Genomic DNA, 27,241 nt, shown 5'->3' with positions numbered 1-27,241 from the left:
ATAATTGTACAATTAATTTTACCGCAGGACTCCCTTGCACTGTGCCGCGAGTTGCAATAATTTATCTATGGTGAGATTCCTGGTGGAACACGGAGCTTGTATATTTGCCACTACCCTCTCCGATCATGAAACAGCAGCGGAAAAATGCGAAGAGGACGAGGAGGGCTTCGACGGCTGCTCGGAATACTTATACAGTCAGTACTAATTTTAACGACTAGTAGAATGTTTCTTGAATCTTGATGAGCAATTGCAACAAGTTTTATTATAACTCACTGCAGGTGTCCAAGAGAAGCTCGGAATAATGAACAACGGGCAAGTGTACGCAGTGTTCGATTACGAGGCACAACACAGCGACGAGCTTACACTGAAGAACGGCGATTCCCTAGTTGTACTCCGAAAGGGCGACGACAACGAGAGGGAATGGTGGTGGAGCAAACTGGGACACAAGGAAGGCTACGTACCTCGGAATTTACTTGGCGTAAGTTGTTGAACTATCCACGAGGAGAGAAGCCACAACGATCTATAATTTAAAAAGAAAAAAGATAGAAATTCAAGCTTGAAACGTCCTGAAAATATTCTAGATCCCTCCTTGATAATTTGTACCTGTTTTATGACCTATTTTATTCATTCTTCTAGCTGTATCCAAGAGTGCAACCGGCAAAGGTGGACTGAAGCGCGTCTCAGCCGGCGAACTCGTAATATCCGATGATTCATTACCACAGTATTCGATTCGCAGCTTTATCTCGTTAAGTATCATAGTTGCATCGTCGCATTACGGATCGTTATCTTAATTTAATCGCGTCCCATTGTCATCTGAACAAAGCGAGCAACAGAACGTTCTATATAATTTTTTTTATATTTCTTTTTCTCTTTTGTAAAACAAAGCGAAGAACATTGCTAACAAGCCCGAATCATGGGTGAAATCGCGTAACATTAACGAACAGTTAGGATATAATTAAGAAAACCGAAAGAACGATGAACTGGATCTTGTATACGCGCAAAGTTTAATTGCACTTACTTTTTACACTCTTGTTTACTTCCTTTTTGTAAAGGAAAACATAACCACGAGGTCAATTTAATTTTGATTATTATAACTGTTAGTAAGTTCCTTCAGCGAAAAAGTACAAAAGAAAATTTCAATCTCATTACCCGTGATTCCGCTTTTAGCCTGTCAACCGCATAGTTCAGAGATGGAACGTTTTCGTTTTAATATCCATCAGTTAAGATCACTCAGAAAGTTTCAGAAAGTTTTATAAATGTCAAATTAGAAATTAATGCAACTTCATTTATCTCTGACACAAGATAAAAGCAAATCTTCTTTCTATTACTTAAAAAACAATTTTAATTAACTTGATGTAACAACAAACGATAATAATTTACTTTTTAAGCTTGATCGTTTGTATTTTCTATGTATTTTCCGAAACTGGTCGAAGCAGAGTCACGAAACTTTTTGAATGATCTTACAACCTTATCAGAGAGGCAACTTTTATTTTACCCATATTATGCGAAACGTTCTACGTGAACAGCGTAGACAAATTTAAAACGCGTTTGATTTGTTTCAACTAAATGTTTTTATTTAGATGAAGTCAGATTATATTGTTGCGCTCATTGTTACGTTTTTATTCGTCTGGTGAAATTTTCCAAATCCGATCGAGGCAAATTCGGATTTCGAAAATGTTCCTAAGAGTGGTGTATAATGTAATCTTGCCAATACGCACTTCTAAATGATCTGTTGTAAGAAAGAAAATTTGCGCTTATGAGCACGAAAGAGATCAAAAAGATCTCGATAATGGTACACGACTTTTTTGTCGTTTTGAATTGTATTCATCAGTGCGAATTTCTAAGTAATCGACTGTTAACACTTGACTAGACACATGTATAATTGATTATCGTCTAGGAAAAATTCAAACGGCTCGATCAGAAAGATTCTGAGCATCGTTATACTATCTAAAAGAGTGTACAGGTATGTGAAAAGAAATTTTACACGCTTCTTAGGATGTTTCTGATATTTACACACTCACACACACACACACACTCACACACACACACACGCACACTACGTCACATCATACACCCGTAAATGAAGTATGTGCCTTTCAGAAGTAATAATGGATATATTATGTAAGAATGCATGATATATTATGACGAATAAATTGTTTTTAATAAAAATCAGTTTAGATGTATGTTTATTGTCATGAAAAGATACAGACGAGAAATTGTACCAATGAAATAAGTATCGTCCTTAAGTATTTTTGACAAAATACACATGAAATATATTAAAATAATGTTAAAATACCTTGAAAGAAGATGTCTATCATAAGTAAATCATAAATAACAAACGACACTAACGATATACACACTTGAAATAAGTTACCTTGCACTGATAAAGTAATATCGTTTTTAAGCAATGTTCCTAGTTCGTATAACATTAATTATAGTTGAAAAGTTTATAAAATGTCAAATATTTCGAACAATTAATACAAACGTAATATAAAAATATCATTTGATTATCTTAAATACTATTAACATTACTATTTTAATACCGTTCTATATGAATCTCATTATGTGATATTATTATAAAAAGAAATAGTAAAAAAAATATAGTTAATTTAACAACTATCAAGACTCGTTGAGTCTTTACATCACGATCAGAATTAAAATTTATGCATATATTAAAAATATATATGTATATAAAAGTAATAGTATTTGTAATATGGCATACTTTATGTTGACGTAGAGAAAGCATTTAAGTTTCATTGTTTTTTACTTCGTGTATCAACTGTAAACAAACTTTTAAATCCTCATAATCTACAACCATCGCAACGAGCCTGTGAACAATTCCATAAAACGGGGTAATATCTTTTATGCTGAAAATACAAAATCCAAAATTTTTTGTCAGTACCTATCAGTAAATATATCCAATATGGTACTCGTGAAGTTTCCTCTTTTTAGAGCTTGAGAACAAAAGTGTGTCAAATTTTTAAAACATTTATGAGTCAAATTACACAGGCTTTGATTTTCCTCTTCATATAGTTGCTTTGTAATGTTCCATGCTGCATAAACATATTGCATAACTGATACCCAGTGCTGTGATTCTACAAGCCTTTTCCCCTGATCTATAATAGTTTTCTGTACAAATTGGATATAGCGTTAATAACAAATTAAAAAAATATATAAGAATGTAAAGAAATCACTGCACACCTGAAAATTATCTAAATAAATGTGAATGTCAGATAAATCATCCCTATTAGATAGCACGATGCTAATTTGAATATTTTGCTTTAAAGTATTTAATGTGTCGATTAGTGGTTGTATATCAGCCATTGGCATCTTTTTTAGCAAAACATTTCTTATTTTTTCATTCTCATGTAACAGACCATCCTCTTGCGTGGAGACCAAATCCATAATCATGTGAACTAATTGACTATGACTAAGACCTCTCAAACCATTTAATAAATTGCCATTAAAATATTTCGATGAATTATTAACATCCAAAGAGACCTGTGACTTTTTTTTCTTATCTGGTGTTGTAAACTGAGATTCATTGACATCACCAAGAGTAAGCCTTTTTCTAGGTGTACTTCTCAATACCATAGTTGATTTTGATGGACTCTTCACTGGTGTGCGATCTTTAGAATTTGAGCTACAACAAATTCAATATATTTTTGCCTGATTGACTTATAACAGAAGTAATTGGGAACGAAAAATCTTTACCTAAAAAGGCTGTTTCTTTTACAAGTATCAAGATCAGGGGACCAAACTATAGTTCTACGACGACGTCCTCGTTTTTGGATTACCATCTCGTCTGGGCTAGGTGCAGGGCTCCAAGAGTCATTGCCGTGTCGACTGTTTAAAAAATTATCCATTGCATTAACTTCGGTAGAATTTGCTTCTCCTAAAACATGTAAATTGAAACTAAAAGAAGTAAACAAAAGATAAGATGACATGAAAAATGTAAGGAACGCACCAGGTGAAGCGGAATTATTAACAGGAATCACCGCTAAGGCTTGGCGAGAAGATCTCCTACGCGTTCCATCTGGTCTCCGCAAGAAATCTCTGGTTGTTGGAGTATTCATTTCTTTCAATATAACAGAGAATTATTCATTCGAAGATATAATTAACTGATGTATGTTTTCCTCGAGAAATTATTACTTAAATGTAGAACACGAAATGTCAACCTTATTTTCTGATAAGAACAGAATATTTAACTATTTCACATGGTTTATTGATAATCAGATGAAATTATTATCTATAAATTGGTAAAAAATACACGAAAGATCACAAAGAACACAAAATATTTAGAAGAAACGATCACGACAATGCGTCAAACAGAGTTATAACTTGTAACAAACAAGACCGGAAAATGGCGGGAATGAATCTAGTTGGTTTATTCCAATGTAACCTTCTACTGAATTCTATTACACTACTTGAATAAAATTGACTTAAAAAAAATCCACGTCTTATTGACTAGGCGTGTATGACAATTATTTTTGTGATCTGTGAAAGTTTTTAATTTTATAATCAAATATAATTTTTATATTTATTTCTATATCTTTTTTCATGAAATAATCGATTATTTACAAAATAATCTTCAATTTTTTACAAAATCGCCTATTCGTTGTTTACTATTGTTGTATATATCTGAAACAAATTTATTAAATAATTTCCAATAGAACTAACAATTAACCAATTAGAATCAACATAATAAAACATGACACTTTGAGGCTAGATAAGGTTATGTTAAAATATAATATTTTAGTAGCATGTGAGTTATGAGAGTAGAACATTGTCTGGCAAATTATTAATTTTATATTATTTAATTATTAATTTTAAACTTTAAGATAACTTTAAATACTTTATTTAAAATTTATACGATAATAAATATCATAGTATTAAGTATTTTGCAGTCACAAGTTCTTATAAGAAACAGTAAAGTAAGTATAAAATGAGGTTATTTACAATGAACATTATACAATAGTTATACATAGACTTATATACTTTATTAGAATAAAAAGTAATTTAGCATCTTTTCTCTAGCATGGATGAATTATTAAATGATAAACGATTTGCTCATATTACAAGGGATCCTAAATTTAAAAGGATCCCAAAAGCAGAAAGGAAAGTGAAAATAGATAAAAGATTTCAAAGTATGTTTAAGGATAAAAAATTTACAGTTCAATATACCATTGACAAACGTGGTAGACCTGTAAATCAGACATCGTATGAAAATCTTAGAAAATATTATGATTTATCTAGCAGTGAAGAAGAAGATAGAGAAAAAGAACTTGAAAAACCTAAACAAGAAGAAAAGAAACCTAAGAAGCTTAAAAAGATAAAAAATAAAAAGAATAAAGTTCTTCGATCAAAAAAAAGTGATTCAGAAGATGATGCAAATAAAAATGCGGATACTGATTCATCAAATAATAATTGTTTTTCAAATAATAGAGAGTTAGTTAGACTTAAACCAAAAAAAGAAAATGATGTAAATTCTGAGAGACAGAGTAACATAGAATTTGACTCTGAATCTGAATCAGATATAGATGAGGCAACCGATGCAAGAAACTTAGAAGTAGATTTGGAAGAAAGTAAAAGGCAATTGAATATTAGAAGTAAACATAAATCTCAAAAGCTTACAGATAAAATCAAAGAAAGGTTAAAAGATTTAACTGTGAATTATGCCAGAGGTGAAGGAATTTTGATGACAGACAGTTCTTCTGATGAAGAATGTTCTGAGATTTCTGGTAACATATATTAAATGATTCTAATTTTATATATATGTGTGTGTGTGTGTATATGGCATTTAATAACAGTTTGTGTTACAATTAGATGAACAAGATATTGAACATGATTGGGGTGAATTAGACAAAGAGGCTGAAACAACAGATGAAATTACACATAGATTGGCAGCTTGTAATATGGACTGGGATAGAATACGTGCTATAGATTTAATGGTTTTATTTAACTCTTTCTTGCCTCCTGGTGGCTTTATTTGCTCAGTTACTGTAAATATAATTAATTAACAGATAAAATACATATTTTCAACATTTTTATAGTTAAATAATTCCAGATTTATCCATCAGAATTTGGAATACAGCGGATGAAAGAGGAAGAAATTAAAGGTCCAAAAGAATTAACAGAGATAAATAAGGAAAAGGAAAACGAAAATGGAAGTGATGTACGAATTCATGCTTTCCTTTTTAGAAATACAAGTGAAATTGTATATAGACTTAGAATATAATTTTCCAGGACGAGGAGGGGTCAGCATATCACATGGAAAAATTAAGACAATATCAACTAAATAGATTAAAATATTATTATGCTGTCGTTGACTTTGATTCTGCTGAAACAGCAAATAAAATTTACACTGAATGCGATGGTATAGAATATGAATCTACAGCAACAAAATTGGATCTTAGATTTATACCAGATGATATGAAATTTGACCAGGTATGTTACTTAATCCTAATGTATGTAAAATATATTCACTGTATATGATCTTAGATACTTATTTTAAGACTCCTAGAGAGGTATGTGATAAACTGCCGGAGCTTACAAAGTATCAACCAAGACAATTCATAACTACGGCTTTGCAACAAGCTAAGGTACAGTTAACCTGGGATGAAACAAACCCTGAAAGAACCGAGATTGCACAAAAACTGAGTTCTGGAAAACTGAATGAAATTAATGAAAACGACTTACAAGGTTATTTAGCAACTGAGTCAAGTGACAATGAATCAGGTACTATATCTTTTTTATCACTCAGGACTTCGTACTTCTATTATTTCATTAACATTTTTTTTATTACAAAAGAAAAAGAGGAACAAAAAGATTCTCAAGAGGATAAAAGCGACTCAGAAGCGGAAAAGAATACCGATCCAGTTGAGAAGTATAAAGCTTTATTAAGAGAGATAGAAGAGAAAGAAGAAGCCAAACAGAAAAAGGACGTTGAGCTAGAATTTACTTGGGGTTTGGGCACAAAGGAGAAAGCTGAGAAACTGGTACAAGAAAGATTAAAGAAAGATCAAAACCTCACGCCATTTGAGCAATATTTAGAAAAACGGAAAGAGAAGAAAAAAGCTAAACGAGAGGAACGGAAGAAACATAAAAATGTAAATAAAGATACATTGGACTCTGAAGGTTCAGAAATGCTTGATTCAGATAATGAAATTGGAAATAATAAATTATCTTATAAAAAGAAAAACAGTATGGAAAATGATAGCCTTGCTTCATCAGATAGCGAAGACGAAAAAAAACGTAAAGCTGAATTAGAACTTTTATTAATGGATGAAAATGAAGATAACAAACAACATTTCAATATGAAGAAGATCGAAGAAAATGCCACAATGACAAAGTCTAAACAAAAACGATTGAGTAAGAAGAAAAATAGACAAGACCAAATAGTAGAAGATAACTTTGAAGTAAATGTACAAGATGCAAGATTCAATGCGTTGTTCACATCGCATCATTTCAATATCGACCCAGCAGACCCACATTACAGAAAGACTAAAGGTACTGAAGCTCTAATTAAAGAAAAATTGAAAAGAAGAGCTGATAACGAGTTTAGCGAAGTGAGTAAAACTTATTTATATGTATTCTCAGTCTACTTATATATATTACATGTATTTATTCTTGTTTTTTTAAATATTTTAGGAAATACCTGTTAAAGAATCAAAACTGAGCTCTAATACAGAATTGCAGTCATTAATTAAATCAGTGAAGAAAAATGCTAAAAATATTTCAAGGCCTATAAAATAATTCCTTTTATATATAATGTCATATGTTTTTAATAAAACGTTTGTAAATACATATACAAATTTATAAATTCAGTTATATTGAATTTTATTAATTCAAATATGTATTTCTGATAATTTATGCAAACCTTCTATACCTCATATATTAATCTATTTTGCATAAAATATGATGCTGTAAAATATTTAAAAAAGCGAAAGTCAATAAGCCGTGACACGACAAAAACAAAAACTAAAAAACTGTTGGTTGAGTTTCCCTTCTCCTACGGAAGTCCAACCCCACTCCTATGGCACTCGCCTTCGTCTCTCCCCACTGCAGCGACCATAGACTGAATTTTGAAGCAGTGTAAAAATATATACTAATAATATCGATAGTGCGGACGAACCACCATAAGCTGTGAAATTTCTGTAAAGTAAGATATAGCAATTATGATCTATGTCTATAGTCTATAAAATGTCTCCAGAATAGTAGCCCTATGAATCGCCGTGTGAGATTTCAATACACGGTGGTATATATATATCGTGTTGTATACGATTGTGCTTCAAACTTTAAGGGGGGAGGTGTCGCGTCTCGTGACGCTCATATCTCTCGCGATTCTCGATACTTCACAAGTGTAAATTGGGTTACCCGCCAGAATTCGAAACTATGACACCAATCACCGGTGTAGACTAGGTTGTTTGAAATTGCGCAACTTTTCATGCATATTCACAACGCAAAATCGGTCGAGCTCCCACGCTTTGACAAAGCTAGTCATCATATGAAAGGTACGATTCTCGTAGGAGAAGGGAAACTCAATCGAAATTTTTTTATTTTACTGTCTTTGAAGGGTCTTGGGATGCGACAAGAAATTTTAATGTCTTTGATACGATAATAGTTATAAAGCCTGTTTATATATTATTACATATAATACATTAGATTCACAATTTTTTGTTTCCAGAATTACACATTTCCTTGTAAGATATTTTCATTATTGAACCGAGAGTCTGCTTGATTATTTCACATTAATATTTCTTTCTACTATTTCTCTATTTTTTTGAAGTAACAATCATTCTCAGATTTTTTTTAACGATTTTATGTCATTAGGATTATTTTTCTTAACTATAGGAACTTTTCTTTGGCTCTGGTCACATCTTTCTCTTACATTTCAGGTTTTTCTGTGTTATGGTTTATTGATTTGTATCCGAGAAAGAATTGTAATTTCACTTTCTAAAGTAGAATCCAATGATATGATTAATATCCATGATGCTTAGGGTTTCTACATTATAACTTTCGGTCAATAACGGTCAGGTAAGTCCTTCTTAGTTCTTCTTCGTTTCTTTCGTTTTATCTTTAGAATAGGCTCACCTGAACATTATTAAATATTTTTCAAATATTCGACACAGGATACGTTAAATATGCTTACAGGAGCTATGATGACAAGTCATTTAACTGTGGTTAAACGCGGTTAAATTTCCGATCGCTGTCTCAATTTTCTACCGTGCTGGTCCATGTGAGCATAATGTTCAGTGAGTTCTGACAGGAACTTCGTTATTTAGAACTTTTCGATATCCAATTTTGATTCGTTGGTATGATAGCTATCATTGTACTAAGTAGTTTTTACTTATCGCGATTTTAAGTTTATTTGTTTTCATTTAGTCTACATATATATATATATAACAAAAATTTCCTCTTACCGTGACCTCATATCGATTTTTACAAATCGAGGGCGCGAACTAGTGCCGAGAACGCTATTGTCTTGTAGCGAATGTTATTCACTCCTAACCTAACCTATAATTTTACGGATTACCCATAGTTCTGTTTTATATATATAATCCATGTTTATTCACCATTTATTACGAAATAATAATAAACAAATATTTTACTTTCGATCAAAACATATATAACGGAAGGTAATAGATAATACGTGGTGTTACAATCTGTGTTTGTTGAATTTACATTTTGTATGAGGGTTTACATTTTAACTAATTATTTATCAATAAACCTGCATTTTTAACACTAGATCATGCTGAAATCGTAGTACCTGCAGAGGATACAAAAGATGAAAGTATGGAAGAAGAAGTAAATTTAACTTTAAAACTTGAAGAAACTGAATCACAGTCAGAAATAATGAAAAATGATATAGAAGTGGATCCTGAAAATAAAAAGGAGAATTCAACTGAAGAAATTGTAAAAGAGTCACAGGTGGAAGTAATTAAAAATGATGTCGCAGATGAGCCTGAAAATCAACAGAGTAGTGCGTTTCACGAAGAGATTATAAATGAATCACAACCTGAAATTGTAACTAAATCACAGTTAGAAATAATCAAAAGTGATGGTAAAGAAGAGCCTGAAACTAGAAAGTATGCAACACTTCCTAAAGAAACTTTAATAGAAAATGAAAAAAATTTTGTCATTAATATGGATGATAATATTGCACATTCAGCAAATGTGGAAACAGCAAGTGATATTGAAATGAATGCAGAAAAAGTTGTAAAGATAACTGATGCAGAAGATCTAGAGTTAAATAAGAATGAGGAGCTCTCTAACAAGCAACAATTGGAAGATAATTTAAAGTGCGATACCAATAAGGATAATTTGAAAGATATTTTAGAAACTGCTAGTAAAGTAGAAGATATATTTTCCGAAGAACAGTGCCAAAGTACACAGGATATTGTTACAAGTATCCTAGATGATGTAAGAAATGCAACTGATTTCAAAAATATTTTAAGCACGGAAGCTGTGGTAGCAAATGAAATAGAAGAGGTTCTTCAACAATCTGGAAATATTCCATTAGCAGAAACTGAAATTGAAGAATTGACTGAAAAATTACCACAGGATTCAGAAGATATCCTAAATAAGGATATGGAGGATTCAATCTCAGAACACATAGATTCCCTAGAAGGACTGTTAGGTTTAGATTTAATACCAGAGGGAGAGGATTCCTCATTGAAAGCAACAAAAGCTGAAGAGGAACTTCAGAAATCAGACCAATTATCAAAGGTTGTAGACATGAGTCTTTTATTAGAACAATCAGATCCCATTTCTGACATGGCACAAACTTCTGATTATATAACACAGGTGATCAGTAGTTGTTTAACAGATAGAAATGATTTACCATTAGAAACTACAAAGAAATCCAATACAATTGAAGTTGTTGATGATAAAGTTAAAAAATCTCCAGCTAGTGATATATTGAAAATCGATGGAAGTATAATTGTTGAGTCTATAGATAAGGATGAAAATGTTGAAGATTTACAAAAAGATTTAAAGCAAGTTACGGACCTAGAAGAAAATGAATTGGACATAGATTTTGAAGAAGCTCAATTGGAGTCTGTAGGTGATCTCGAAGACATAGAATCACAGCCAGAAATAGATAAAAATGATGTTGATGAAGAATCTGAAAATATTAAAAATGCAGGACTTTCTGAAGAAATTGTAGCGGAAGATCAAGAAAATTTAGTTATTAATATGGATGATAATACTGTAAATGCAACAAATGTGGAAACAGCCAGTGATATTGAAATAGAATTAGCTTCAGATATCTTGCTGCATAACATGGATCATAATGACAAAGCTGAAAATGTAGGAGATATACAGAAAGATTTAAAAGTGGATAGTGATTTAACAGAAACTGAATTGGATATCGAATTTGAGGAAGCACACCTGGAATCTGTAGGTGATCTTGAAGAAATAGAATCACAGGCAGAAATAACTAAAAGTGATCTCGAAGAAATAGAATCACAGGCAGAAATAACTAAAGGTGACGTTAAAGAAACAGAACCACAGGAAGAAATAGCTGAAAGTGATCTCGAAGAAATAAAATTACAGGCAGAAATAGCTAACAGTGATATTAAAGAAATAGAATCACAAGTAGAAATGCCTGAAAGTGATGTTGAAGAAACAGAATCACAGACAGAAATAGCTAAAGGTGATGTTGAAGAAACAGAAGTACAGATAAAAATAGCTGAAGATAATGTTGAAGAAACAGAATCACAGACAGAAAGAGCTGAAGATAATGTTGAAGAAACAGAATCACAGGCAAAAATAGCTGAAGGTAATGTTGAAGAAACAGAATCACAGACAGAAAGAGCTGAAGATAATGTTGAAGAAACAGAATCACAGGCAGAAATAATTAAAGGTGATATTAAAGAAACAGAATCAAAGATAAAAATAAATAAAAGCAATATTGAGGAAACAGAAACACAGATAAATATAGCTAAAGATAATGTTGAAGAAGAACCTGAAAATAAAAACAATATGGAACTTACTGAAGAAATTATAATTGAATCACAGCCAGAAATAATGAAAAGTAGTGTTGAAGAAGAGTGTGAGAATAAAAAGAAAATGGAATTTACTGAAAAAATTGTAACTGAATCACAGCCAAAAATAATGAAGTGTGATATTGAAGAAGAGTCTGAGAATAAAAAAGAACTTCCTGTAGAACTTCCTATAGAACTTCCCGCAAAACTTCCTGAAAAGATTGTAATAGAAGATCAGGAAAATTTAATTATTAATATGGATAATAATACTGTAAATTTGGCAAATGTAGAAAGAGCAAGTAATATTGATACTTCAAATATCTTGTTGCATAATATGGATTGTTATGGGAAAGAAGAAGATGTTGGGGATTTGCAAAAAGTTTTAAAAGGGGATACTAATTTGACAGAAAATGAATTGGGCATGGATTTTGAAGGAGCTCCACTGGAATCTGTAAATGATCTTGCAGAAACAGAATTACAGCCAGCCATAACCAAAATTGATGTTGAAGAGGAATCTGAGAATAGAAAGCACATAGAACTTCCTGGAAAAATTGTAACTGAACCACAGCCAGAAGTAGTAAAGAATGCTGATGAAGAAGAACATGAGAATAGGAAAGGTGTAGAATTCTCTGAAGAAATTATAACAAAAATTCAAGAAAATTTAGTTATTGATATGGATGTTAATAGTGTAGATTTATCAAATGTGGAAAGATCAAATGATATTGAAACACAATTAACCTCAGATATCCTGTTGCATAACATGGGTCAAGATAACAAAGATAACAATTTTGAGAATTTGCAAAAGGATTTAAGAGAAGGTACTAACTTGGACATGGACTTTGAAGAAGCCCCATTGGAATCTATAACTGATCTTGAAGAAACAGAGTCACAATCAGGAATTGTGAAAAATGATATTGAAGGGGATTCTTCTGAGGATAGAAAGAATGCAGGACTTCCTGAAGCAATTGTAACAGAAGATAATCCAGCAGAAGGTAATCTAACAGAGGATAATCTAACAGAGGATAATTTAGCAGAAGAAAATTTAGTTACTAATATGAAAGATAATATTGCAGATTTCCCAAATATGGAAAGATCAAGTGACATTGAATTAGAATTGCCTTCAGATATCTTGCTGCCTAACGTGGATCATGATGAAAATTTAGATGATGCTCGGTCTGCCATAGAAACATCTCAACCTAGTTCTGAAATATCTGAGCTTGAATCAGCTGTTAAATTCTTGCAAGAGTCTGAAGAACAAGCAATGGATTCTCCTTTGGTATTATCTCCTAAAATGATGGAAAGTGTCGTAGATGATATATCCAAACAAGCTGATGCATCATCTCTGTTTGTACCTAATGAAGATATATGCGAAAATACGTCAGAATTAGAAGTGGAACTACAGAACATCACGACGGATTCGATTTCTATTTCTGAGGCGGAAATCATCTCGGAAGCTGCGAAACTGGAAAGCGAGAGAAAACTTGCCGAGCAAATTAAAATTGTTGCTTTACAAGACAAGTTTGAGATAGATGATGATAAAGAAACAATAAATGAAGGTATAATCGAAGGGAAGATAACACTATCTGAGACTAAATTTGGCGTAACACCTTTGGAGAACATTGAAATACAGCAATTACGAAACTTAGAAAGCAATAAGGTATCTGACGCAGTGATAACATTACCACATGTTTCACCCAACGTTTTAAAGACATCCGAATCTATACCAAAAGTTTCGATTTTAGAAGAACGTCTAAGGGAACCACCCAAGATAGAAATTCCTACTACAGATGTGGCAAAAGTATCGTTATCTCCGAACATCTCTAAAGATAGCCTCTTGATTCAAAAGGATGCAAAATTAATTGCCTATCAAAAGATGTTGGAATCGCCGAAGATGTCCGATAAATCAGAATCGAAGATAGTTGACACACCACGAAAGGATTCCGAAAAACACGATTTCGAAAATGTAGGATCTCCACGAATCATTTTAAAGATAGCAAAGTCTGCAATCACTGATTGTGGCGAACCAAGATCACCTAAAAGTCCGAAGATCAGATCTGCGACCAACTCGCCAAATCCTGAAGACAGTCCAGGTCAAAAACTAGGGAAAATAAAATTGAAATTATCTAAAGGAGGTCATCCTTCTATAATATCCAATGAGAACATCGAAGAAGTTGGACAGTGGTATTCCGAAGGATCATCATCGTTATCTCCTCTTGGTATGAAAATTAAATTTTCAAAATCCGGGGATCCATCTATAGTTTCCGCTGAGAAATACGAATCGATCGATGATTGTAAAGAAGGTAAACACAAATTCGAAGAAACTGTGCGAACAGAATCGCCGATTGGAATGAAAATCAAGTTATCAAAAAGTGGTGATGCGTCTATAGTGCAACAAGATGCAAAAGAAATGCAGATAAAGCATAAAGATAAACTAGATATGGTTCAGGAAAGTCCAAAGAGAACGGAATCTCCAATTGGAATGAAAATTAAGCTTTCAAAGACTGGAGACGCCTCGATAATACAATCCGAGAGACAAGATTTTTTAGAAGAATATAAAGATAATGTGCAAATAAAACCAAAAGAGAAGCTCGAATCATGTTATGGATCTCCCAAGAGAACTGACTCTCCTATAGGAATGAAGATCAAACTATCTAAAAGTGGGGACGCTTCGATCGTTTCTCCGGATTTGCTAGAAGAAAATAAAGATATCAACAAAATGAAAGATAAATTAGAATTATCTCCAGAAATTCCAAAGAGAACCGAATCCCCAATTGGAATGAAAATTAAGCTAGCAAAAACGAAGGGTGGCGGAGCTTCTATAATATCGGTAGAGAACTCTGAAGAAGTAAAAGACAAGCTAGAAATTCCAGATATTCCCAAACGGACGGAATCGCCGCTTGGAATGAAGATCAAATTGTCCAAAACTGGCGATGCATCGATCGTTCATTCAGAAGTATTGGACGAAATTAAAGATAAAATGGATACAGTTCAAGATGCGTCGAAATCATTGGAGTCATCGCATATTGAGGTCTCGGAAGAAGAGCAATCAGTGGAAACTATACATGAAACTTTGCCAAAAATTGACTCGCCTCTTGGTATGAAGATCAAGCTTTCTAAGTTTGGTGACGCATCCATAGTTTCTTTAGAAAAGCAAGAACAATTGGAAGAAAGTCCCAAGAGAACAGAATCACCTCTTGGTATGAAGATTAAACTATCTAAAAGTGGTGACGCTTCTATCATACAAACTGATACGTCTGAAGATGCAAATAAAACGATACGAACAATCGAGGCAGAACATACTAAAACCACTGATGCTTCTTTAGGTATGAAGATAAAGTTGTTAAAAACCGGAGACGCCTCTATAGTAGATCCAGAAAAGAAGGATAGAGAACAGAGACGTCGAGATGCAGAATCATCTCTGGAAATGAAAATTAAACTATCTAAAACGGGTCATCCAACGATAGTGGCTTGCGATAATCAAGCGGAAGTATACAAGTCCAAAGAAGCTGTTGATCCGCCTCAAAATTTTGCGCAAAGGTACAAAGAGCCTGGGCAAATCGGACACAAAGAACCTGCACTAAAGATTCTTAAAAGTGGTAATTCAACTATTTTACAAAGCAATCGTTCAGAACTGACTATTGAACCGGTACAAATGCAGGGAAAGAAATTAGAGAATGTGATTGAAATGTCTCCAAAGCGGAAGGATATCACCATCGCGCCGATCGAATCAAAAAAATCTAAGTTGGAAACTCAGCTTACTCAAATTTTACCTGAGGTTACTATTCAGCCTGTAACGTCTAGGGAACAGAAGCAGTTCTTGTTCGATCCAAAAAACAGTGCAATCAGTCTTCAACAGATGAATGTGATAAATCAAGAAATCAGTATTACTCAAGTGAGACCTCAAAAATCAACTGATGCTTCTATGAATGAGAAATTGAAGGATATTTTATCGAAAAACGTATCCGGTTCCCCGCTGAATTCCGACTGTGAAATTATAGAACACCGTTCAGAATTGATAATAGTAAATGAAAACTCAAACTCAAGCCAGGATGTTGTCATAATAGAAGAGGTATCTACGAATAGAATGCCAGAAGTTAAGGTGCCCAAGAAAAGAGGTAGACCCAGAAGGAATCCATTACCACAAGGAATTACTCATCCTCCACCTCATTTGTTAATATCTAGGGATCCTTTGCCTTTAGACGACGCACAACAGATGCAACAACCGCAAGTACCTCATTTTCCACAATCCAGAGAGAATGAGAGACCTAAGAGAACCTGCAGAAGTCAGAAGAGTTATGCACCTCCTAGAAGAGGTAGAGGGCGAGGTTTGTATCTTAAACTTTCCATATGCAAATATTATAATATTCTTTTTCATATTTTACCTACTACTTTTCTTTGTTTCTTCTTTTTCATTTCTAATTCATTAGGTCGAGGAAAGCGAAAATTGGATACTGTGGATCCTCAGATAATGAAGAAGCCTAGAATCGAGCAAGATCTAAACGCGATAGAAGCGTCTACTACGGCTGTAATAACAATAGATGATTCTGGGTTGCAACAAGAATCTTTCGGAAAGTCACCAGAATTGTATAAAGCTCTTAAACAACCAGTAATGGATTCCAAAATTGTTAATTCTTCGGGTAAAGTCAACAAGAAGATTATGGGACAAAAGAATGGTGGAGTAAAAAGTGCAAATATAGTTAATAACACGCTTCCAGACTCCACGGGTATGCAATCGGAAACAAACAAACCACCGGAGATGCGATTACCTAAACCCATATCGAATGAAGTTAAGGATAAAAAGTTGGCTGACATCGTTCCTGAAAGAATGCAAAAGACTGCAACAAAATTAGAGTCCGATATTAGATCCGATAAACCAATGGAAAATGCAAAATTGGAAAACAAGGACATGTTAGTACCACCCGGACATCCAAATTGGTTAACACCAGCATTGAAACGAACAGAAAATGCTACAAAGCATGAGAATATGTCTATGGTACAAGTGATAGATGAGGAAACAAGAATGAGTGCAGAATCGAGTTCTAGATCTCAGACTCCAGCCAGAAATATTTCTGCACCAGGTATGATCTTTGCGCTTTTTACAAATTACTACATCATTTATATTGCTTATCAATTGTATAAATAACACAATAATTATTATGTTACATTTATTTACATATTTTACACTTATATTAATTATTATAAATTTGCAATATAGATAAATAATAGTAATAACTTTATTTTACTTTATTTATGTATATTAATATTAATTATAAATTAATTATATGTCCTACATAAGATATGTTTTTTATTATATTTTAAAAATAAATTACTAAGGTAAAGAGCATATTGACTGATAGCCATGAGGAGCATATATAACCCATAGTCATCATATGACTAAACTAAATTAAAAGATAAATGCATTGGTAGACCTCCAAGCAAGGTATCTATAAATAGATCTTTTTCTTGTGTCCTAACATCTCTCAAGTACCTAAATGTGAAATAGATGTATTTCAATCAAGCATAAAAAGCACTGTTATTTCAAAACAGAATTTTTAAATCATGATGATTAGAGTTTTATCTATTACTTATATTTAATCTATCAATTTTTAAAAATATTTCTATCTTGGAGGATTTAATAACATTGATATTGAAAGTTAATTTTAACTGTGAATAAGCTGACATTTTTTTTAAGTTCCATTTATCTTTGTTTCAGTATAAAGGACATAATTATTTTATTCAATATCTTTTTTCCCATAATTGTTATTCTATAATTCAAATTACACAATAGTATATGTAATACAGTAATAATAATTACTATAGCCTCTGATACCATAGTAAATGAGGAGTCTCAAGGAAGTGTACTTAGTACTGCAACTACAGAATCAGAAAAAGTAAAGGTCAAGAATCGAAGAATGGAAATTAATTTTGATCCAGACGAAGGACCATTTACAGTCGACAAAATTGCTGAGTATGAATGGCCACTTGATCGTAAAGGTGAAACTTTTATGATACAAGAACAAATATCTCAATACCTTGGTGTAAAATCTTTTAAAAGAAAATACCCAGATTTGAAGAGAAGAGTTGTGGATATGGAAGAAAGGAATTATTTGAGAGAAAATGGTTTGGTTAGCGAGGCAATGTGTGATATGGGTAAGTCACTCACTACGTACACGTAAATTGTATTTGTTTACTAATGTACTCTCCTTTTGACATTAACATAGGTCTAACTGCTATATGTAGTTCAGAAGTATTAGATGTAATGTGTAGTGATTTCCCAGATCAGTATGAAGAATATCGCAAACATATGCGTGAAAAGCAAGTAAAAGAACATTCCAAAAAACAGAAAGAATTAACAGCTGCTGCAAATGCAGAAAAAAATAGAATTGATCTAGCAGAAATGGCAGTTCAGTCTGCATTATCTTGGAATATTAGCTTAAATAAAGCTCGACGAGAAAATAGGAAATGCAGCTTAGACTTACAAACTTTCACAATCCATGTGCCAAAGAAACAACAGGAAGTTGAGTCAGAACGCAGAATTGGTCACTATCCTGTTGCATTAATACCAGGGCAATATACAGATTATTACCGCGAATACACACCAGCTGAGTTACGGTATTATCCTCTAAATACTGTTCTTTATGGTCCCATGAGGCCAAATGAACGTAAATTTGATAGCCAATCAGAAGGATCTCAAAGTGATACCGATAGTGATTCATCTTCAGATGATTCAAGGTATATCCTATCATTTTAAACAATTAGTATTTTAATATTTCGTGAAAAAACAGCTGGTTTTTTTTATGTAGTTCGTCTTCTAGCGAGGGAACGCAAGATACCGAAGGCTCACAATCTACAATGGATGACGTAGATATGGAAATAACAAATCGAAAAGATGAAATAAAATTAAAGTGCAAGATGTGTTTGAAAACCTTAAATAAACATAGTAAAAATGAAGTATTAATTCAATGTGGTACATGTAATGGACATGGTAATTACTTTATTAATCCACTATCCTTTACTGGTATATTCTTTATTGTTTTACAATATAAATCATAATATTTTTATTGCAGTCCATCCATCGTGTATAGATTTAACATTAGACATGGTTCCTCATATTCAATCATACGCATGGCAATGCACAGATTGTAAAACTTGCGCTCAGTGCCATGATCCTGCAGACGAAGATAAAATGCTGTTTTGTGATATGTGCGATAGAGGGTATGTTTTTCTGTTTTATTACAAAAATAAAATATATGATAATATATGTTTATGTAATATTTAATACTATTCAGGTATCATATTTATTGTGTTGGTCTCCGACGAGTACCGCAAGGAAGATGGCATTGCCAAGAATGTGCTGTCTGTGTGAATTGTGGTTCAAGAGAACCTGGTGGTATAAATTCTGATAGAAATAGTGTCGCTCAGTGGCAACATGAATATAAGAAGGGTGACAAGAATATTCGCGTTTATGTTTCTACACTGTGCGTTCCATGCTCGAAGTAAGTAATACTAATTCTTTTCCCTTCATCTTGTGGTGTAATGTATGAGTGAAGATGTGATTCAGAACACACATACTAAATGTTAATCTTCAAGTTTTCACGGGGCTTCGTTACTGCTTCACGATTTCCATAATTCACACTAAACTCCTTTGTTATAGAAGTTTTTGAACTAATGTTTAGCATTCAGTTTTATCATATCTGAATCCTTGGATTACGAAAGTTGAATATAATACAATTATTTGCTTAATTGATAACATTCATAAATGTTAATAATATACATTCATTTGTACTTAATTTATCTGTGCATGACTAAGATAACAAAAAATCGTCTATGGTTCAGGTTTTTATTAATTATACTAAATTCTGACATTATAATAGACCCTCATCCAAGTTCACTAACCCTATCTTTATCTTTATGCAATAACAAGGCTATGGCGAAAGGGTCGCTATTGCCCGCACTGCAGTCGCTGTCATACTGCCCCAAGACTTGACCTGGAAGTGAATCTAGTGCATTGCAGCGCATGTGACAAATATCTGCACTTAGGTATTGACACAAATTCCATATAATTCCGCTATATACTTTTCATTGCATGTTGTTGCGTTTGCATGTTTCATCAAATGTAATTGTCTTTAAAAGTAATGTAAACATTTGAAATATGTATGAGAGGTTTCAGGTATAATAAAATATTAAATACGAAAAATTATTTGGTGATGTACATACATATATTAATATATGTGCATAGCGCACAGAAGTTGTTATCATTCGTGTTATTAATATTTTCTTACAGGTTGCGTGGAGACCAAGGGAATGCCACTAGACAGGAAAAATTATCTATGTGATTTCTGTGCACCAAATCGTCAGCAACTGGTGAAATCACTAATATCAAGAACATTGAGAACGTAAATAAAACCAAAATTTTTATTTCAGCTCGGGAAGTGTATAAAATGTGAATCACGCGCGTAAACGATAAAAGTTTTTATTTATGTGGACAATGAATACATTGTGAAGACTTAAGTATGTAATTGATTTATCATGAAATGTTTCGTACGAATTTTGTGAGTGAATGAAATACTATTGTACATAATTGTATGATTACGCTGAATTTGAAAAATTAACGTTTTGTTATACAATAATGGGTATAACTAACTGCATATAAAACTTAGAATATAAAGAAATCTCTCTTTAAATGTTAATGTTTAGTAAAAATCTTCAGGATTCTAATTTTCTTTATAATTTTTATCCTTTTATTTTTAGATATGAATTTTCCTTTATGAAGATATTGCTGCAGAATGAATCGAGGAGAAATCAATTTTTTTGTTATATATGAATTGTGTTTATAATTTATCTTCTTTCTTCATTACTTATAGATAGAAATGACATATCATGATAAGAAATAATTATGGGAGAAGACTGCTTCATAGAATTATATAAATTTTCTAATGATTTTTAACATTTCTTTTTAAATGTACATAATGTGCTGTTTCTTTTTTAATATTTACATTTGTTACATGCATATACACAAGTTCAATAATAACTTATAGAATTAATTTTTATTTGTAAGAAACTTAACAATTTTATAATTTATTAGTACGTTTTCTAAAAAAGCACTGAGAATTAATGCGTATGTATATTGAAGACAAAAAAGGGAGTATAATAAAATATGAAACAAAATAGCAATTTCTTAAAAATATATATCACTTTCTTTATTTTTCTTTGCAATATAATCCTCGGAATAGTATTTTGTTGCGAGAGTTGTATGCCTTGCAAATATCTTTTTACATATTTATAGTAACGCAGTATCCACGTCGTGAACAGTATATTTCATGTTCCTCGTATCAGAATTTTATCTTTCCCTGATATTCACACGTAATTGATAACCAATTGTCGTTTTCGAAACTAATTACATTTTATAATACATTGCAAAAATGTTTTAGATTATTTAATAATATGTACAAGAAAATAAGATGACATAAAAATCGATTAAACAATGTCCAAATTGTAAAATACAAACTTTGGCATATCGTTACATGAATATTATACTGTCAAAAATATTTTAATATATGTATAGCACATCGTTTTTGTACAAGATGTATCTTTAAAACATTAGATCAATTTTGCAGAAACTACCGAGGATTTAAACAATACCTTTTTTGCGAAACACATTTTGTTATATCTTTTTTGCAAAGCTACATGCCTGCCATTCAATATAAAGTCTAAATGATAGCGGAATATCGGCAGCATTTCAAAAGTGAAAGGAGATAATCGTTGAGAAGTGCGTGTTTTAAATTTCCGCTTATCGTTCCAGTCTCCTTTTTTTTCTTTTTTCTCCTTTTTTAAATCTTTTTGGCTAAAATTAGAGAGGGCATAAACTAGGTTTTTTTCATATCTGATGTTAGAATGTATAGTTTCTCCTAATATGTCTGATACATTTTTTTATATTCAGTTTACTTTGAGCGCTACTATAAAAATGACTGTGCACGCTTTCAAATTCTTCCATAAAATCACACACTTAACACTCCGCACGTATCGTGAAATTGTGAAAAATAGAAAATAACTTGAGCAAAAACGAGGCATAGCATACAGCACACGTTATGAGATGGCATAACGTGTTTTACATTATGTAGAACACTTATACTAACGAGACAAAATGACTTAAAATCACTAACGTCTCGTTGACTAGCCGAATATAAATACACTATTGACAGATGTCAAGTGAATTCTGAGCAAACCCAACAAGCAATCAGTAGAAAAGGTGAAAAATAACGTTTACATTCGAGCACTGATACTGCTAAGTAATTATCCTTTAGAATATATAAAGTTTTACAATCGTGGTCGAGTTTCCACATAGCCGTTAATTATTTTCATATTCTTATCAAAATCAATTTGTTCTTGGTTCATATATCTATTGATCGAAATAATTTAAACGGCAAATAAAATCTTTGCAATGTTTATACGAGACAATAATGTTAATGTAAATAATTGACAACGTAAAAACTATTGTTAGGCTTTACTCGTGTCTAATACCGCATATAGATAAAAATGTACTGAAATTATGTAAGTGCGTTGCCGGTATAATAGTAGTGACTAAATTTCGTGTAGAAAATTTAGAAAGAATGTCCTGAATAAAATTCGGTCCTGGCGAACTGCCGACTTTGTAGAAGATGCGTAGATTGCATGTCGGATTTACAGTTTGGGATCCCTTTGTAAGTTTACACAATACATATTCGAGTGCTTCTGTTAGTTCGTTTACAGTTAACTCTGTAGAAGATAAATTCGTCTCCGCGGCTAAATTACCAGTTGAATTGGATGAACCTAATTAGGATAGAATACTTTTTATTTGTTTACGAAAAGTTGTAAAAATATTCAAACAATAATATGTACCAGTGGACATATAACACACAATTGCTGAAACGTTATTTTCGTAATTCCATCTACGCCTTATTGCCACTTTGAAATTGCCTACGCATTTACCAGTCTCTTCATCTGTAAAAAAATGAGTTTTAAAAATATTGCTTAATAAAGATTAGTCCTTCATATACTTACATTCAAATCTATTATTATCTCTATGAGCCCAAACGCACCATTCAACCTGAGCACCACGTGGAAGATTCGGTACAACGATGTAATCCACAATAGCATTATTTGTTCGCTTCTCCCATTCCTTTCGTGCATCTGGTATATAACTAGAATGAGTCAAAAAACAAATACCTTGCACAATATCCCTGAGTTGCGTATTCGAGTCCATAGCTTTAACAATACGATCTATATGCCTCAACGTTAAACGACATTGCCTTTTAATATTTAAGTCCAGAATAGTCATACTACCAGGCACCAGTGGTATTTGGCCAGCAACTGAGATAATATCACCCACCTATCAAATAAGCAATTAAAATTTTTGTTGTGAAAAATGACATAGTTATTTTTTTTATATATATATTGATTAAAATAGATTCAGAATTATTAGTAAGTGTCATTTAAATGTTTTTTTATATTACTTATTAAATGTTCAATTTCTTATTTTCATTCTAAAAAATTTTATTTTGTTTACCTCACTGTTATGTTTCTTTTGTAAACCAGATGTGTGTGCGTGCGCGTATGAATGCGCACATACACACATTTTGTCTACATATACACACAGAGACGCGCACGCAAATTGGTTTGTAACGGTAGTACACTCACACGAACAGCTTGAGAATAAGGACCAATGTTTGCAGGTGCCCAGTGACTTATGCTCTGAACATGCATTGTATGTCGTTTGTGAATTTTCTTATCACCACAGTCTTGAGTTTCTTTATAGGCTATAGCATCAAGTACAACATGTATATTTAACGGACATTCCACACATACACGAACTGGTGGATTTGTTTTGTTCAAACATGAGATATAAACCTCGTTTATAGATATGTAATTCGACATATCTTTTATATATAACGTTACGGCAACGATGTCCGATATTTGAAGATTTTCCTTTTTGACTAGACCTAGACAGTCGATACGTGTGTTTTATCAATCTACATCAAATCCAAAATACGATATTACACGAAAAAAAAATTAACTAAAAGATGATTTAAAAAACTTAAAGTTTACCTACTGCTTAATTTCTCCAGTGCTTCTCGCATCGCAGATTTAGCATCCGGATGTTTACCAGCGATACCGCCAAACCAGAACCAGCCGGTTTGATTTCTGTTTACTACTGGCACATCAGGATAGTCTTCTTCCTCATATAAAATTTCCATAGGACTCGGTGGGTTAAATTGACCTATTGTTGTTGTAAATTGAATTAATTTATTATGTGATAAACAAGATAATCTGATCGATTAAAATTTACCAGAATTCGAAGTTCTTAGATTATTGTCTGTACAATCATGTTCATCGTTTTCATCTTCCGATAAATTACAGCCGTCATGTAATTCTGGTCCAACTATTTCTGTAATGTAATCAGATGGGGTTTTAATAGGAACATTTTTTAATCTTTCTTGTAACGTTAATCCTTCTAGACCATCCTGAAAAAGTTTTTCTTGATTACTTATGGATTTATTCTGAGATTCATAAAAATATAAAATATTTCAACATACATTTTTTTCTTGTACATGAATTTTTTTAAAGTTTATATATCCAACGGGTGCTATGTTATCATTTGAGTGAACTACACTTTCATATTCATCTCTAGAATAAAATAAAAAGTACATATATGTACTCGTTTTACATTCATGTTGATAATAAATTTGAGAACTTACATTACAATACTTTTACTAAATAAGGGGCAATCTAATATAAAGGTTTCATATTCTCCTCCCTCTCCACATATGTTAACACCATATTTTTCTTTCTATAAGTAAACATATAGCTATTAACATAACATATATATATCTACTCGTTTACAATTTCAATAAGTTTTCTTTGCATATACTTTTTTTATATGAGCTATTTATATTTGGAATACTTCCAATATAAGATGAAATCAAAGGAGACTCTTTTGTATTAAATTAATCATTAAGACATTTTACTTACTATTTTGGCAAGATGGGATTGCATTTCAGAAAGTGATTTACCCAAATGCCTTGGTTCAAGGCCTAAAGCTGCCACCTTGATTATAACTGCATTTACAGAACTTTCTATCATTTCTTTTAACAATTCATCTTGGTCTCTTCTCCATAGATATGATAGAGAAACAAGTCCTAAACGACTACATCTGAAAATAAACTTTCAATACATTAGATATTTTTGTCTTTATCAAATTAAAAAATAAAATTTTTATTTTCTGTTTCATAAACTTTTTCATAAGAATTAAATATTTAAAAATTTGCATTAAATAATTACACATTTTCCACACGAATTCGTTGATAATCACTCAGAATAGCTCCTGATGAAACAGCTTCTATATTTTCTTTTTCCTAAGGAGTCAACAAAGTTAAAATAATTAAACTAACAAAATTATCCTATAATGTATTTTTTATATCTTACCTTCACTTTACTTAACAACCTAAAGAGATCTTCAACTTCATCATTTTCTGTTGGATAATAATACTTTTCTTGCATTTTTGACCTACCAAAGGTTGGTTCACGATACATTGGTAAACCTATAGCTTCTGCAATGTATTCGACACCTTGATATCCAACAGTTTGAAACATAAATGAATCTAGTTCATCTATAAATCAGTTGTTTCATTAGTTATAATATATTTAAATAGATTGAAAGATTTTATCAGTTATTATTTACCCTTTCCAACAGGATATAAATTAGCTAGGGCCACAATATCATGGCCTGCAGCTATACATTGCATCATATTAAAGCATGAGTCTTTACCACCACTGACTAGTGCAACAACCCTCATTTTGTTTAATTTACACTAGAATCTCTCAAAAAAGCTTACCAAGAGCTTAGAGTAAAGTTAAATCTCAATATATTGTTTCAGACAAACATCTGTAATAAAGCAATAAAAAAAATCCAATGATAATGATAATCTTATCATACTAACATGTCAAATGTAGAAATAATTTTTTATGACAATAGACAAATAAGATTATAAATGGTTTTTTAGATACTATGTATATCTATATGTATGTATAAATGTATAAACAGATACAGAAAAAATAGCTTAATAACCCAAATATTTATAAAGAATCGTTCCTTTATTTGCAACATTTATATGAGGACAAGCTATTTAAATATAGATTAACAAATACTTACTACTGAGGCTAAGAAAATATCTAAACTACAAACAACATAATGATAGGAGCTTGTAACATATTTTAGATTACATATGTATATATACTACTTGCAAATATATATTAAGCCAAAATTAAATTTATAATGTATGTACACAGATGTTTATCTTGAATGATCTAATATATAAATAATACAATAAGCATTATTATTTTTCAATAAATATTTAAGAATATATTCAGGAAAGTTCTTTTTTTCTTTTCTTAATTCTAACATGTTTTCAATAGAGAAAAAGATATGTACTATCGTAATGAATAAAATCTCGTAGGACAGAAGCACAAAAAGGATATCAGATATTCAATTTAACTTATTAATATGTGTAACAATTGGCTGGTGAACAAAAATTAATCACTGTACTATTCTAAACAGTAAACGTCACATAATCCGAAAAAATGTAGACAGAACCTAGATTCTTTTTAGAAGGGTTATAGAACTTGATGTGAAATAAAATATCTAACATTAATGAGATGTTAAGGAAAAAATCAGCTATTACTGAGGAAAAAAAGAATACCTACGGAGAGATTTTTTGGTTATTGCCGATCTCGGCTAAACGAGAAATATTACGGAATGACGCCCAGCAATGAATTGCACGGGGAACGCAAACAATAATTTCGAACTTATGTATGCTAAAATAAACTCTAAATTCTCAACAAATGTAATATTTACATTAAATTGGCGATGAAAGTTCCTTACACGGCAAAGTCTATCAGAGACTGCGATTGCTTGATAGTGGCGCCTCTTAGTGATAAAACTTTCAACATAAACCGTAGAATTGAGGTTATGACTTATTTTAATTCTATGATTATTTATAACAATTATTAAACAATTTACTTTCTGTATTCGTCCTTAATATACGTTACATTTACTATTATCACAAGCTAATATTTACAATTTGGCGAATTTGTTACAAAAATTGATGTAGTCTACGAAAAATTCTCGGACATAATTCGTGCCACTGTACCTCGTGACATCATCAATGTATAAAGTATATCGATGTCTCGTTATTTCAATCTGCTTCTATGCTATAATT

At 31.9% G+C, this 27,241-nt stretch overlaps 5 protein-coding genes across 24 annotated transcripts in view; 3 read left to right on the top strand and 2 right to left on the bottom strand.

Annotated features, from left to right (window-relative positions):
* The window catches only part of LOC117156143 (uncharacterized), a 108,299-nt gene extending 106,127 nt beyond the window's left edge, over nt 1-2,172 (top strand). For all 6 annotated transcript variants that reach the window (XM_033332917.2, XM_076618861.1, XM_033332913.2 and 3 more), the window contains 3 exons: nt 28-194; nt 279-478; nt 637-2,172. In XM_033332917.2, the coding sequence (XP_033188808.2) occupies nt 28-194; nt 279-478; nt 637-672 (403 nt within the window). In that variant the 3' untranslated portion in view covers nt 673-2,172. The remainder of the gene's footprint in view (nt 1-27; nt 195-278; nt 479-636) is intronic.
* Nucleotides 2,173-2,288: 116 nt separating this feature from the next.
* On the bottom strand, nt 2,289-9,518 carry LOC117156146 (uncharacterized). Of its 4 annotated transcripts, XM_076618863.1 has the most exons (6): nt 9,423-9,518; nt 3,968-4,078; nt 3,715-3,895; nt 3,202-3,643; nt 2,903-3,129; nt 2,289-2,828 (listed from the first exon to the last, which is right to left on the bottom strand). In XM_076618863.1, exons 2-6 carry the CDS (start codon nt 4,074-4,076, stop codon nt 2,747-2,749), a joined length of 1,041 nt encoding a protein of 346 aa, XP_076474978.1. In that variant the 5' UTR covers nt 4,077-4,078; nt 9,423-9,518; the 3' UTR covers nt 2,289-2,746. The 4 variants fall into 4 exon arrangements, with proteins under 4 accessions (XP_076474978.1, XP_033188814.1, XP_076474980.1 ...); XM_033332923.2 differs by lacking the exon at nt 9,423-9,518 and having other exon boundaries at nt 3,968-4,530; XM_076618865.1 differs by lacking the exon at nt 9,423-9,518 and having other exon boundaries at nt 3,715-3,846; nt 3,968-4,076.
* On the top strand, nt 4,662-7,852 carry LOC117156144 (ESF1 homolog). Its single transcript, XM_033332918.2, has 8 exons — nt 4,662-4,934; nt 5,038-5,741; nt 5,827-6,002; nt 6,068-6,175; nt 6,247-6,447; nt 6,516-6,738; nt 6,811-7,568; nt 7,651-7,852. Exons 2-8 carry the CDS (start codon nt 5,039-5,041, stop codon nt 7,753-7,755), a joined length of 2,274 nt encoding a protein of 757 aa, XP_033188809.1. The 5' UTR covers nt 4,662-4,934; nt 5,038; the 3' UTR covers nt 7,756-7,852.
* On the top strand, nt 8,193-23,028 carry e(y)3 (PHD finger protein enhancer of yellow 3). Of its 10 annotated transcripts, none has more exons than XM_076618852.1 (11): nt 8,193-8,513; nt 8,898-9,254; nt 9,749-16,312; nt 16,415-17,065; nt 17,808-18,137; nt 18,209-18,719; nt 18,791-18,972; nt 19,055-19,202; nt 19,277-19,483; nt 19,912-20,027; nt 20,272-20,671. In XM_076618852.1, the coding sequence occupies exons 2-11, from the start codon at nt 9,248-9,250 to the stop codon at nt 20,385-20,387; spliced, it is 8,832 nt and encodes a 2,943-aa protein (XP_076474967.1). In that variant the 5' UTR covers nt 8,193-8,513; nt 8,898-9,247; the 3' UTR covers nt 20,388-20,671. The 10 variants fall into 10 exon arrangements, 9 of the variants coding, with proteins under 9 accessions (XP_076474967.1, XP_076474975.1, XP_076474969.1 ...); XR_013058511.1 differs by lacking the exon at nt 8,193-8,513 and adding an exon at nt 20,739-23,028 and having other exon boundaries at nt 8,839-9,254; nt 20,272-20,498; XM_076618854.1 differs by lacking the exon at nt 8,193-8,513 and having other exon boundaries at nt 8,839-9,036; nt 9,154-9,254.
* On the bottom strand, nt 21,162-26,944 carry LOC117156145 (uncharacterized). 3 transcript variants are annotated; one of them, XM_033332919.2, is made up of 13 exons: nt 26,878-26,944; nt 25,705-25,908; nt 25,449-25,633; nt 25,305-25,378; nt 24,996-25,176; nt 24,722-24,813; nt 24,560-24,650; nt 24,313-24,487; nt 24,076-24,243; nt 23,664-23,965; nt 23,028-23,355; nt 22,866-22,967; nt 21,162-22,796 (listed from the first exon to the last, which is right to left on the bottom strand). In XM_033332919.2, exons 2-13 carry the CDS (start codon nt 25,817-25,819, stop codon nt 22,492-22,494), a joined length of 2,118 nt encoding a protein of 705 aa, XP_033188810.1. In that variant the 5' UTR covers nt 25,820-25,908; nt 26,878-26,944; the 3' UTR covers nt 21,162-22,491. The 3 variants fall into 3 exon arrangements, with proteins under 3 accessions (XP_033188810.1, XP_033188813.1, XP_033188811.1); XM_033332922.2 differs by having other exon boundaries at nt 21,162-22,769; nt 26,727-26,933; XM_033332920.2 differs by having other exon boundaries at nt 26,727-26,932.
* Between the last annotated feature and the right edge of the window lie 297 nt (nt 26,945-27,241).

This window comes from Bombus vancouverensis, chromosome 5 (genome assembly GCF_051014615.1).
Source record: "Bombus vancouverensis nearcticus chromosome 5, iyBomVanc1_principal, whole genome shotgun sequence".
Lineage (NCBI taxonomy): Eukaryota > Metazoa > Arthropoda > Insecta > Hymenoptera > Apidae > Bombus > Bombus vancouverensis.
Note: the sequence above shows the minus strand (reverse complement) of the source record. Positions and strands in the feature narration are given on the sequence as shown.

Bases quoted from the DNA above. Each gene is read 5' to 3' on its own strand.
- LOC117156146 (XM_076618863.1), bottom strand. From the start codon at position 4,076: ATGAATACTCCAACAACCAGAGATTTCTTGCGGAGACCAGATGGAACG. The intron at 3,896-3,967 runs GTGCGTTCCTTA...TACATGTTTTAG, and splicing joins TAATAATTCCGCTTCACCTG to GAGAAGCAAATTCTACCGAA. The intron at 2,829-2,902 runs GTACTGACAAAA...AATTGTTCACAG, and splicing joins TTGGATATATTTACTGATAG to GCTCGTTGCGATGGTTGTAG.
- LOC117156144 (XM_033332918.2), top strand. From the start codon at position 5,039: ATGGATGAATTATTAAATGATAAACGATTTGCTCATATTACAAGGGAT. The intron at 5,742-5,826 runs GTAACATATATT...TGTTACAATTAG, and splicing joins AGAATGTTCTGAGATTTCTG to ATGAACAAGATATTGAACAT. The intron at 7,569-7,650 runs GTGAGTAAAACT...TAAATATTTTAG, and splicing joins CTGATAACGAGTTTAGCGAA to GAAATACCTGTTAAAGAATC.
- LOC117156145 (XM_033332919.2), bottom strand. From the start codon at position 25,819: ATGAGGGTTGTTGCACTAGTCAGTGGTGGTAAAGACTCATGCTTTAAT. The intron at 25,379-25,448 runs GTAAGATATAAA...TTGACTCCTTAG, and splicing joins GGTTGTTAAGTAAAGTGAAG to GAAAAAGAAAATATAGAAGC. The intron at 24,244-24,312 runs GTAAATTTTAAT...CAACAACAATAG, and splicing joins TCTAAGAACTTCGAATTCTG to GTCAATTTAACCCACCGAGT.